The following is a 12,697-nucleotide window of genomic DNA, read 5'->3' as shown; positions in this document are numbered from 1 at the left end:
CTACATTTTATCTATGTATTCATTAGTTTGAATATAGCCAACATTGGAACAGCTAACATCTTAGTTGATGACGTTATTTTTGACAAAAATAGTATTTTATATATATATATAGAACATATGAGCAGAAATGGCTAAACAAAAGCTTATTTGATGTTGCAGTATATTCTACAGTAAATAAAAAAATAATCAGTTGGCTATAAACAAAGCAATTGTGAGCGATAAATAAACAAAAGGAAAGGCAGGTATCTCACAGTAAATGCTTATGCCCCGTTGATGCGGGCTCTAAGCGAATCAAATGTGAGCAAAAAAAATTTAAAAAATCATATCAGAATGATTTCTGAACTCTGATGGTTAGTGGAAGGTGGTCAGCAGAGCACACACATCTGAACACAGTCACACATCTTTATGCCACTCTTGAAAACAGTTCCTGTTCAGTTGAAGACATAAGTGAACATTGCATGCCTGGCATTTCCATGGTGTTAATTGCTTTTTACCACGCACTGCTTTGCAATGCACACATGAGCGGCGACCAACTGTGGCAACATCCCTGTCATCTGAAGTCAGCTCAGCTCCTGGAACCGGTACATGGTCAATATTGGTCCGTTTTGGTGCCGTTTTCTGTGACACACCACAGAGCTCTGTGATAAGTTGCTCCATAAACTCTTTATGGGACAAGTTACCATGTAGCTCTTTGTGCACAATGAAAGAGTTGGTGGAAGCAATGTCCAAGAAGTGTAGAAAAATCTTTCTGTACCACTTCATGGTTTTGTGCTGTGTTGTGTAGTACTGTATCAGCTGATCAGACAGGTCAACGCCCCCCATGTGCTTGTTGTATTCAGTCACAGGTGCAGGACATGGAAATGTCTTTGTCCTCCATGTATCTTGCGTTTTCACCCTCCTCTGCGCAGTGTCTCCTGTATAAGCAGGATGGATGGTAGAACAGACAGATACCTCTCGTGTGTCCATCCACTTCACAAATACAAGAGGACCATCGCGAATCCACCTGATGGATCCCCTGGCAGATTTTTTAGAGAGTGAATTAGCTGCATTCCGAGGGCAGTCCTTCCTGTTGTCCCTGTAAGTCCCACATGCACCAAACTTCATTGCAAACAAGTCTTTGAGGAGCTTTGGACTTGTATAAAAATTGTCCATGTACACATGGTACCCAGAACCTAAAAATGTGTGGTCTAAAAGAGATGTTACAGCATCATATGACAGTCCATGGCCTGTGGGAAAGTTGTTCTTTCCTGTGTACACAGAAAAGTCCACAGTGTATCCATTCGATGAGTCTGCAAGAACAAACAACTTGAAACCCCATCTGGTTGGCTTGGCTTTCATGTACTGCGTCATACCCGTATGTGCTTTGCATGCCACCATTCTTTCATCCACAGCTAAGTTTCTTTTAGGATGATAGATGGATTTACAAGCCTGACGGATCGTGTCCATGAGAGGTTTGACCCTGCAAAGACGGTCATGTTCAGGTGTGCCCCTCTTTCTGTCATTATCCATATCTGCATCTGGGTGACTCGTGTGCACATTCCATGAAATGATGCGGTATCTGTCCCGGGACATAACTGTAGCTGGAAAGGGTACGGAGAAAACACTGCTTTGCCGCCAGTAGTCGCTGATGGAGCTGACCTTCACCATGGCCATGTAAAATAGCAACCCAATGTAGCGGTACATCTCACTGATGCTGACATCTGTCCATTTATATTTGCTGCCCTTTGCAGTTGCCTTGGCAGCCTGGGCATTGGTGTTGTGGCACAGAGTTGAGACAGCACTTTCTGAAAAAAATTTTTGAATAGACTCATGGGCGAATGTGAGTCTACAGAGCTCAGTTGTGGTCCAGTGTCCCGTGCAGGACGGAAGCGCACAGTCTGTGGAACCATGTCAACATCAGTCTCTGTTTTCCATGCCAGAGTGGACTGCCTGTTGCTTGCCTGCTTGTTTGCCTTGGCTCTCTTCGGGACAGGTGCTTGGACATGTTCATTGTCACATCTGTAAAAAAAAACACACACAAAAAAAAAAAACACGTGAGCATGCTGATAACACAATCAAAGAAATTGTATTATCATTATCGATCACTAATGGCCATGGATAAAAAAAGACAACTTTTTTTGTCATTTCACACAAGAATAGGTAGGCTACTTTTATAGTATGACGCTGTAAACACAATCAGGCTACATTTCATCTGTAAAATATTACGTCTATGCACTTACTCAGTATGACTCTCGATTGCACTGAGAACTGAACGACACCTGCGTGCCCCTCTGCGGGGTGCTGGAGAAGGAGAGCTTGACACATTCCTAAAAAAACAACAAAGTAAAACTGTTAGCATACATTATTCAAAGTAAACTGATGAGCAATTGATGGTTATGGACGCACAATGTTTTGTTGATCGGCCATAGGATGGAGAAATATCTATTAATGGGCCGTAGACCGCGTCACCGCGAGTATCTGTTGATGGGCGATATACACCGCACGCATTTAGTGACGCACGCAATGAACGGATCGTTCGCGAACGATACATCGCTACATTTAAAAAATGTACACCCTGTATTCACAAACATCTGTGCATAAGGCAGTATTGAAGCATGATAAACACTGTCATAGGCTAACCAAAACCGAACATTTATATAAAAATATAATGCATTTAGACAGTATCACATATTTTACCAGAGGCTGAAATATATTTGCACTAAATCACATTATATAAACTAAGCAGATATTCACAAACATGCTACATTACGCATAAGGCAGTATTGAAGCATGATAAACACTGTCATAGGCTAACCAAAACCGAACATTTATATAAAAATATAATGTATTTAGACAGTAGCCTATCACATATTTTACCAGAGGCTGAAATATATTTGCACTAAATCACATTACACCTAAGCAGATATTCACAAACATGCTACATTACGCATAAGGCAGTATTTTAGCATTTTAACCAGTGTCATAAGCTAATCAAAACTGAGTGAAATATATTTCATATACAAATATGTTTAAAGAGCAATATTACATTTAAAAAAGTTTACACTTGAGCGTATACACGAATGTTAGGGATATTGTAAGGCAATCGTTCCTGTAAGATGTCAAAAGCTAGCCAAAACTAGGCAAAATATAGTCTGAAAATTCATATGAGTTCTATATTATCAGAAAAATAATTATATAACAGTAAACAACTTACTCAGAACATGTATCCTCGGCGGGATCAATTCGCTCTTGAAAATGCACCCGTTCATCGTCCGAATTGCAATCTTCCTCTGAGGAAAAGGTGAATTCTTCCTCGCTGTCCAGAATCATCTGAAGGGCGTCTTTACCGGAGAAACGTGCCATCCTCGGAGCGCGATGAACTATCAGTGAATCTGATGAAGAGACTTTGTGTTTTTATGGCATTGATCGGGGGGCGAGTGCGATGCAAATAGATCACCTAAACAATTTACCATTTGAATAGCGCCGGGGGCGGGGCGGCCTCAACTCATTATAGAGATAATGAGGCAGAAGGAAAAACGGTACCTCTCCTTGCTTTCAAATGGATTACATAAGCTGAGAATATTTGTTTTTTATATAAATTACTTCGTTTAAAAGAAGAGATTTCAAGCTTCATAAAGACATATCTCACGTGTCTGTGTGAGAAGGATTCGCGGAGTTATTGTTCATTTTCGGACGCGTTTCAGAATGGACTACACTGACAGAGAGAAGGCAGAACTCGCTTCGTGTTTATTTTTCTTTATTTGTCAAAAAGCAAAACACTTTGTTTTTATTGTGAGTATACACAAAAATAATACACATTTAACAGAATCGATTGATGTATGACACGTGTTTGTAATATCAAAGTCAACAGAGCAAAATTAATCTCTTTTGAACTGATAAAAAAAAAGCGAGCTTCAGGGGGTTAATCAGAAGATCATAAAGTTATAAAAAGTGTTTGTCCTATATTGCACACTGACTCATGTATTGTACACAGCCTGTCGCATATATTGCACTATGCCCTGTATCATGGCCTTCTATGAAATCTTCTATTGATTGGTTATAAAATTACAAAAATAATGTTATTAGTGATGAAGTTACTGATGGTCAGCTGTCTTTGCCATATTTGCCAAGCCATTGTTTCACGTTACGTGGGCCAACTATTTGATTTTTTTACTTTTTTTGTTCAGAATTTTTGATGTACAGATGCAATTTGGACTGCAGAAAGGGCAGTCACTACCACTGCTGTGGTTGTGGCCTCACATTTCCGAGGAGGAATAGTTTATTGAGACACCTCAGCACCTGCCAATCACAGAATTCACAGGGGGCAAACCAGAGGCCAGAGCACCAGCCCCAGGCTCACCCTGTGCTAGATGAAGTGACACCAACACCAACATCAACAACAACAACAGTTGGCAGATCTTCTCAAGTGAGACGGGTGCAGTGCACAATATGTGCAGTTGTGTTGATATATAGTTATCTAAGTCAGTCACACCTCGACTTTCTTCCAAATAACGCACATTTCATTCATAATATTATAAATACAGGCCTCTATATTTCCTGCACATTTTTGTTTTTCTGAATTGTCTGAATGGCTAATAAAAATAGGTAATACGATTACTTGGTCACCACCACCAAAGTGAATTGGTTTAGTCTTGACTTCTGGTCGTGACTCGTCGTGAGTGACAGTTGGTATGGGGGGGATCAGGGGAAATCTGTTGATTGTCGATGTCGAGTGCCAAATAAGAGATGGACAAGAAAGGTCAAAGCCATCAGGTGCCCAATTTAGAAACGAGCGAAAGATAAAGGTATGCAACTATGTTTTCTCTGTATGATTATGGTATCCATGTCATGAATGAAGGGGTAATATTAATTGGTGGGTATAACTCTTATTTGTTAGCCTTTTTTCTATAATTCTTGCTATGCTTAACAATAATTCGGTTTTAACTCAAACACGAGATCTAATTTCACCATAATATTGTGCTTTGCAACAAAACTGTTACAAGTTCAGTTATTAAACTGCAAAAAATGCTTTTCTTACTTAGTATTTTTGTCTTGTTTCCAGTCCAAATATCAAACATTTCTTAAATATAGATGCATAACGTTATTTTACTAAAGTAGTAAAATGACATAAGATATTAAGTCTTGTTTTCTGAGGAAATAAATCAAAATTGAGCTTTTCCTTAAAACAAGCAAAACATGATCTGCCAATGGGGTAAGAAAAATGATATGGGGGGGTTGGGGGCGCTCGAAGGGGGTCTCGCCCAGGGTGTAATTCAATGTAGAACCGCCACTGCACGAACCACCAAATTAGGTGCGCATTGGACGACTGTATCCGAAACACAGAGGTAATGCACAGGAGTGGTTTCGTTACATATGACTGTTCCAATATTCAGTCATTGAAGTACTGTCCACCACCCCTCACCTCTAAGATCCAGCTTGAGGAAGATGTCATCAGAGAAATTGTGAGCAGCAAGTGGTTCAGTGAAGAGAAAAAAAAGATATGTCTCCAGAAACAAGCAGCAGCAAGTGAGGAAGGCATCCCTTTCAGTATTGAGGTTCAAGTTGGAAGCTCTTCCACAAGGAAATTTGTGTCTGTTTATGAGCCACACCTCTCCTACTGCAACCAGTTTGGCAGAATGATGGTAATGTTTGACTTAGTCAAAAACACATGGCACTGTCATTGTGCTACAGGAAAACAGGCTTGTATTCACAAGTGCATTGTCAAGTAGATTGTTTCAAAGCAGCTTTACAGAGACAAACGTATAATTTAAGGTAATAGAGATTGTTTTGGCTTTATAGCGGTTCTTTAATAAAGTTATTTTCCAGCTAAAGTTAGTTTTGATTGATTCGCTTCCGTCGCAACGATCATTTGTTATTAAATTAGGGGCCGCTAAGACGACACCATTCTCTCTACACAGACTTTAAATGCGAACCTGTGATAAACGCTAATGGCGTTCACATGCGCATTAAGAATTGGTTCTATAGTTATGTGCGTTTGAATATATGTGCGCAGGTTTGTAATTCCCTACAAACCAAGCCTAAACAAAGTACTGGTCTTTCCTTATAAATTTTGATACAGAATTTTATTTTATTTTGTCACTTCGGGGTAGGTACGCGAAACGAATTTTCCCAACAACGCTTTATCTGTAGAGTGGTAAAGGGATCCTCCATAGGGAGAGAGTTGGCACTTCAGCACTGCGTTGTCATCGGGTCCAGGCGCAGGTCCTTCATCAGATCTGGATACGGCCTGGATCCGGCAGGCTGCGGGAAAACCTCTGGATAAACAAAGACACTAAAATTAGCGTAGATACCAATTCTTCTTATGATGTAACGAGTACATCAGGATTTATGGGAAGTGTTCCCGGTTCCGGCTGACCTAATCTATGCAGCCTAATATGAAATTATAGAAGTCTATAATGTATTATGTGAATGCTAGGTCAAAGAGATGTGTCTTTAATCTAGCTTTGAACTGACAGAGTGTGTCTGCTTCCCGGACAATGGTAGGAAGACTGTTCCAAAGTTTTGGTGCTAAATAGGAGAAGGATCTACCGCCAGCAGTCGATTTTGATATTCTAGGTATTATTAACTGGTCGGAATTTTGAGATCGCAATAGACGTGAAGGACTATAATGCGTTAAGAGCTCGCTCAAGTACTGCGGAGCTAGACCATTTAGTGCTTTGTAAGTAATCAGCAATATTTAAAAATGTATGCGATGTTTAACCCCCTGGGGTCGGCCGTATCGCCGGCGGTACCAGCTCGCTTTTTTTTTTATCAGTTCAAAAGAGATTAATTTTGCTCTGTTGACTTTGATATTACAAACACGTTTCATACATCAATCGATTCTGTTAAATGTGTATTATTTTTGTGTATACTCACAATAAAAACAAAGTGTTTTGCTTTTTGCCAAATAAAGAAAAATAAACACGAAGCGAGTTCTGCCTTCTCTCTGTCAGTGTAGTCCATTCTGAAACGCGTCCGAAAATGAACAATAACTCAGCGAATACTCAGTCAAACAGGCATACAGACACACAGGCATGAAGCTTGAATTCTCTTCTTTTAAATGAAGTAATTTATATGAAAAACAAATATTCTCAGTTCATGTAATCTGTAAGAAAAGAGCGAGATGTCAGTCGTTCTCATCTCAGCTCATTACGTTTTAATGTGACCCCACCCACGGAGAGCGTGCGCTATTCAAACGCAAATTACTGAGGCAATCCACGCAAACCTGTGAACATATCAGCATATCAGCTCGAGAAAACACATCAAGTTTATTCAGATCATTGTACTTGTTCACACCGTCTCGCAGCGCTGTGAGGAATAATACTAATGGAAAACGTACCTCAGAAGTGCTGGTATTTCGAGGAGCAACGGATGGAATACTGTAGTACGTTTTTTTTCATTCTCAAGTAAATCGCGTTTCTGTGTGAATGAATGAACGGCAGAGATGCGCTGTTTACCACAACTCGCAAAAAGACGGTTTAAATTTGAATTGTGTTTCTGTGTGTGAATGAATGATCTGCTTTTAGCAAACTATTTTGCTATACTGAGTAAAATCGACTGAAATATGTTGAAATAAAATGTATTTGTATAAGCAACGTATTAAACTGCAAATTAACATTTATATTCCTTATAATAAAAACGAAAGACTTATGTTACAGACAAATGAAAGACAACATTTCGTTGATTCGTTTTGGATAGATTACACATTTTTACTGTAAAATATCTGCCACCTCAAATAAGCTTTTGTTTGCCAATTTTTGCTAATATGTTAAATATAGTATGTTATATCAATGTAGGCTATATTCGAAGTAATGAATCCTTAACTTTGAAATATGTATGATAAAATGTATACTTTAGTTTTTACAAAGAAAGATTACACTTCAATTGTTGTTGTAATTGTAACCTTTTTAATAAAAAATATATACACTCACCTAAAGGATTATTAGGAACACCTTACTAATACTGTGTTTGACCCCCTTTCGCCTTCAGAACTGCCTTAATTCTACGTGGCATTGATTCAACAAGGTGCTGAAAGCATTCTTTAGAAATGTTGGCCCATATTGATAGGATAGCATCTTGCAGTTGATGGAGATTTGTAGGATGCATATCCAGGGCACAAAGCTCCCGTTCCACCACATCCCAAAGATGCTCTATTGGGTTGAGATCTGGTGACTGTGGGGGCCATTTTAGTACAGTGAACTCATTGTCATGTTCAAGAAACCAATTTGAAATGATTCGAGCTTTGTGACATGGTGCATTATCCTGCTAAGTAGCCATCAGAGGATGGATCGTACATGGTGGTCATAAAGGGATGGACATGGTCAGAAACAATGCTCAGGTAGGCCGTGGCATTTAAACGATGCCAAATTGGCACTAAGGGGCCTAAAGTGTGCCAAGAAAACATCCCCCACACCATTACACCACCACCACCACCAGCCTGCACAGTGGTAACAAGGCATGATGCGCCAAATTCTGACTCTACCATCTGAATGTCTCAACAGAAATCGAGACTCATCAGACCAGGCAACATTTTTCCAGTCTTCAACTGTCCAATTTTGGTGAGCTTGTGCAAATTGTAGCCTCTTTTTCCTATGTGTAGTGGAGATGAGTGGTACCCGGTGGGGTCTTCTGCTGTTGTAGCCCATCCACCTCAAGGTTGTGCGTGTTGTGGCTTCACAAATGCTTTGCTGCATACCTCGGTTGTAACGAGTGGTTATTTCAGTCAAAGTTGCTCTTCTATCAGCTTGAATCAGTCGGCCCATTCTCCTCTGACCTCTAGCATCAACAAGGCATTTTCGCCCACAGGACTGCCGCATACTGGGTGTTTTTCCCTTTTCACACCATTCTTTGTAAACCCTAGAAATGGTTGTGCGTGAAAATCCCAGTAACTGAGCAGATTGTGAAATACTCAGACCGGCCCGTCTGGCACCAACAACCATGCCACGCTCAAAATTGCTTAAATCACCTTTCTTTCCCATTCTGACATTCAGTTTGGAGTTCAGGAGATTGTCTTGACCAGGACCACACCCCTAAATGCATTGAAGCAACTGCCATGTGATTGGTTGATTAGATAATTGCATTAATGAGAAATTGAACAGGTGTTCCTAATAATCCTTTAGGTGAGTGTATTTACAAGGTAGATGTAAACAAATTTTAAAAGGTAAATATAAGCCTTTTCTTTAAATAATTTTTATTGTGTTTTATTATTGACAAATTTGGGGAGAGGATACATATTCCAAAACTGAAAATACAGTATGAGAATTAACTGCACAATTACTAGACATGTTTTCCTGGATATTTTACAATTTGCAAGCAAAATTTGTGAAAAAAATAAATAATTGACATTAGGGGTGACTGTTACGATGACAGCTGAAGCAGATGCAGAAGCAGGATCCAATTGCAGCAGGTTTTATTAAACAAACTCAAATGGAGACAAACTCCGACAAAGACTCAGGAACAGGAACCACCAACATACAACATCAAGAACTCACAAAGACTGAAACAAGACACAGGGCTTAAATACACAGACAGACAAGCTAAACAAGATAACAAGGGGGCGTGGCTAATGAAAAACACCTGGGAAGACTAATCAACATAACGGGGAACTGCTAAACAAAGAATGAGACAGGGGAACACAGACATGAATCGTGACATAGCCCCCCCTCTATGGGCGGCTCCCGACGCCCATCAAAACAAAAAACAATAGTTCAGGAGGGTGGTGGAGCGGAGGCGGACCCGGGGGTGGGATGGAGGGCCAGGCCCGTGGAGTGGAAGAGGACCTGGAGACTGCAGCGGGATGGAAGGCCAGGGCGGAGCGGCCTGTGCAGGAGACCAGGGCGGATCAGGCCGTGCAGGCGACCAGGGCGGATCAGACCCTTCGGGCGGCCACGGCGGAGAAGACCCTTCGGGCGGCCACGGCGGAGAAGACCCTTCGGGCGGCCACGGCGGAGAAGACCCTTCGGGCGGCCACGGCGGAGAAGACCCTTCGGGCGGCCACGGCGGAGACGACCCTTCGGGCGGCCACGGCGGAGACGACCCTTCGGGCGGCCACGGCGGAGACGACCACTTGGGAGGCGACGACCCTTCAGGAGGCGACGACCCCTCGGGAGGCCAGGGAGGTGACCATGGCACAGGAACAGACATTGGTTCAGGAACAGGAACAGACACCGGCTCAGCGGCGGCCATCTTGTCCGAAGACACTGGCTCGGCGGAGACCATCTTGTCCTGAGACACTGGCTCGTTGGAGACCATCTTGTCCTGAGACATTGGCTCGGTGGAGACCATCTTGTCCTGAGACACTGGCTCGGTGGTGGCCATCTTGTCCGAAGACACAGGCTCGGTGGTGGCCCTCTTGTCCAAAGACACAGGCTCGGTGGTGGCCATCTTGTCCGAAGACACAGGCGTGGAGTCGGCCATCTTGTCCGAAGACACAGGCGTGGAAAGAGGAAGAGGAACAGATTCAGGCTCAGGGTCAGTATCAGGCTCAGGAACAGATTCAGTCTCGGCGGGACGAGACTCTGGACGGGCGGACGTGACGTGAAGCTCTGGCTCGGCAGGACTGACGTGAAGCTCTGGCTCTGGCTCGGCAGGACTGACGTGAAGCTCTGGCTCTGACTCGGCAGGACTGACGTGAAGCTCTGGCTCTGGCTCGGCAGGACTGACGTGAAGCTCTGGCTCTGGCTCGGCAGGACTGACGTGAAGCTCTGGCTCTGGCTCGGCAGGACTGACGTGAACAGTCTCTGGCTCTGGCTCGGCAGGACTGACGTGAACAGTCTCTGGATCGGCTGACGTGAACAGTCTCTGGATCGGCAGACGTGACGTGAACAGTCTCTGGATCGGCAGACGTGACGTGAACAGTCTCTGGATCGGCAGACGTGACGTGAACAGTCTCTGGACCGGCAGACGTGACGGGGAGCGCAGGCTCGGCTGTGCTGGACCGGACCAGCGGCGACGGCTCTGTGCTGGACGGGACCAGCGGCGAAGGCTCTGTGCTGGACGGGACCAGCGGCGAAGGGCGAAGGCTCTGTGCTGGACGGGACCAGCGGCGAAGGCTCTGTGCTGGACGGGACCAGCGGCGAGGGCTCTGGCTGGACGGGCTCTGGCTGGACGGGCTCTGGCTGGACGGGCTCTGGCTGGACGGGCTCTGGCTGGACGGGCTCTGGCTGGACGGGCTCTGGCTGGACAGGCTCTGGCTGGACAGGCTCTGGGAGACGGGACCCTGGAACGACGGTCTTCTTGGCCCTCCACACTGACATCAGCGGCGGCTGTGCTACGGTGGACATCAGTCCTGGACGCCCATAGAATGATGCTATGGCTAGCTTGATGGCTGAAGTGACGAGAAGAACAGGCTGAGGGGGTACTGCGGGTTCACGGAGCTCCTTTTCCTCCACGCCCACAGTAAACGGAGAACCGCTCAGCAAAAGGGCCAGGTCGATATATTGTTCCAACGAGCCGTGTGGTTCATGGTCAGGCATCATAGACCGGAGTGGTTCTGATAATCCTCCGCGAAAAAAGATCATCAGGCATTCGGTGCTCATTTGCAGTTCGACAAAATCTGCAACGTAGTCCTCAATGGATCGATCATCCTGACAGAGACGCAAGATTTGGATGTCTGGGCACAGGGTTGGCATGGCTGCTGCTGGATCCATAAATGGTGAGTTCTTCTGTTACGATGACAGCTGAAGCAGATGCAGAAGCAGGATCCAATTGCAGCAGGTTTTATTAAACAAACTCAAATGGAGACAAACTCCGACAAAGACTCAGGAACAGGAACCACCAACATACAACATCAAGAACTCACAAAGACTGAAACAAGACACAGGGCTTAAACCCCTGAGGTCTACGGTATCGCCGGCGATACCAGCTCGCTTTTTTTTTATTAGTGTAAAAGAAACTCATAAATACTCTGTTGACTTTGATTTTCCATAGGAGTTTCATACATCAATCGATTCTGTTAAATGTGTATTATTTTTGTGTATACTCACAATAAAAACAAAGTGTTGTGCTTTTTGCCAAATAAAGAAAAATAAACACGAAGCGAGTTCTGCCTTCTCTCTGCCAGTGTAGTCCATTCTGAAACGCGTCCGAAAATTAACAATAACTCAGCGAATACTCAGTCAAACAGACATACAGACACACAGGCATGAAGATTGAATTCTCTTCTTTTAAATGAAGTAATTTATATAAAAAAACAATTATTCTCATCTTGTGAAATCTGTATTAAAAGAGAGCGATTCCAGTCGAGCTCATCTCATCTCATTACGTTATAATCGGCCCCGCCCACGGAGAGCGCGCGCTATTCAAACGCAAATTGCTGAGGCAATCCTGTGAACGCCCCCATCAGCTCGAGAAAACACACAAGTTTATTTAGATCATTGTTTACACCGTCTTGCAGCGCTGTGAGGAATAATACTAATGGAAAATGTCCCTCAGAAGTGCGGGTATATCGAGGAGCGAGCTGAGGAATACAAGTACGTTTTTTCCTTCTCACGTGAATTTCTTCACGTGGGTTTCTGTTTATGAATGAATAAACGGCATGAATGCGCGCTGTTTACCACAGCTGGCAAAGACACGTGTGTGAATGAATGATGATGTTTTAGCAAACTGTATTGCTATACTGAGATAAGTAAACATCGACTGAATGTTGAAATAAAATGTAGGCTATTTGTATAAGCAACGTATTAAACTGCAAATTAACAATATGCCCTAATATTTCATG

At 43.3% G+C, this 12,697-nt stretch overlaps 1 protein-coding gene and 1 long non-coding RNA gene across 2 annotated transcripts in view; one reads left to right on the top strand and one right to left on the bottom strand.

Annotated features, from left to right (window-relative positions):
- The window catches only part of LOC309500186 (uncharacterized protein), a gene marked incomplete at its 3' end in the record, with an annotated part of 65,358 nt that extends 61,956 nt beyond the window's left edge, over positions 1-3,402 (bottom strand). The window contains exons 1-2 of the mRNA XM_082171748.1: positions 3,194-3,402; positions 2,259-2,306 (exon numbers count right to left, since the gene is read on the bottom strand). Coding sequence (XP_082027874.1) covers positions 2,259-2,306; positions 3,194-3,342 — 197 coding nt within the window. The 5' untranslated portion in view covers positions 3,343-3,402. The remainder of the gene's footprint in view (positions 1-2,258; positions 2,307-3,193) is intronic.
- A 3,825-nt stretch (positions 3,403-7,227) lies between these two features.
- Positions 7,228-12,697, top strand: part of LOC309512758 — an 84,369-nt gene continuing 78,899 nt past the window's right edge. Inside the window, exon 1 of the long non-coding RNA XR_014211175.1 lies at positions 7,228-7,363. This is a non-coding gene — a long non-coding RNA (uncharacterized lncRNA). The remainder of the gene's footprint in view (positions 7,364-12,697) is intronic.

Source organism: Leuciscus leuciscus, assembly GCF_965113295.1.
Source record: "Leuciscus leuciscus genome assembly, chromosome: 1".
In the NCBI taxonomy this organism is placed as follows: Eukaryota; Metazoa; Chordata; class Actinopteri; order Cypriniformes; family Leuciscidae; genus Leuciscus; species Leuciscus leuciscus.
The sequence above is the reverse complement of the archived record's forward strand: the minus strand, read 5'-3'. Positions and strand labels throughout refer to the sequence as shown.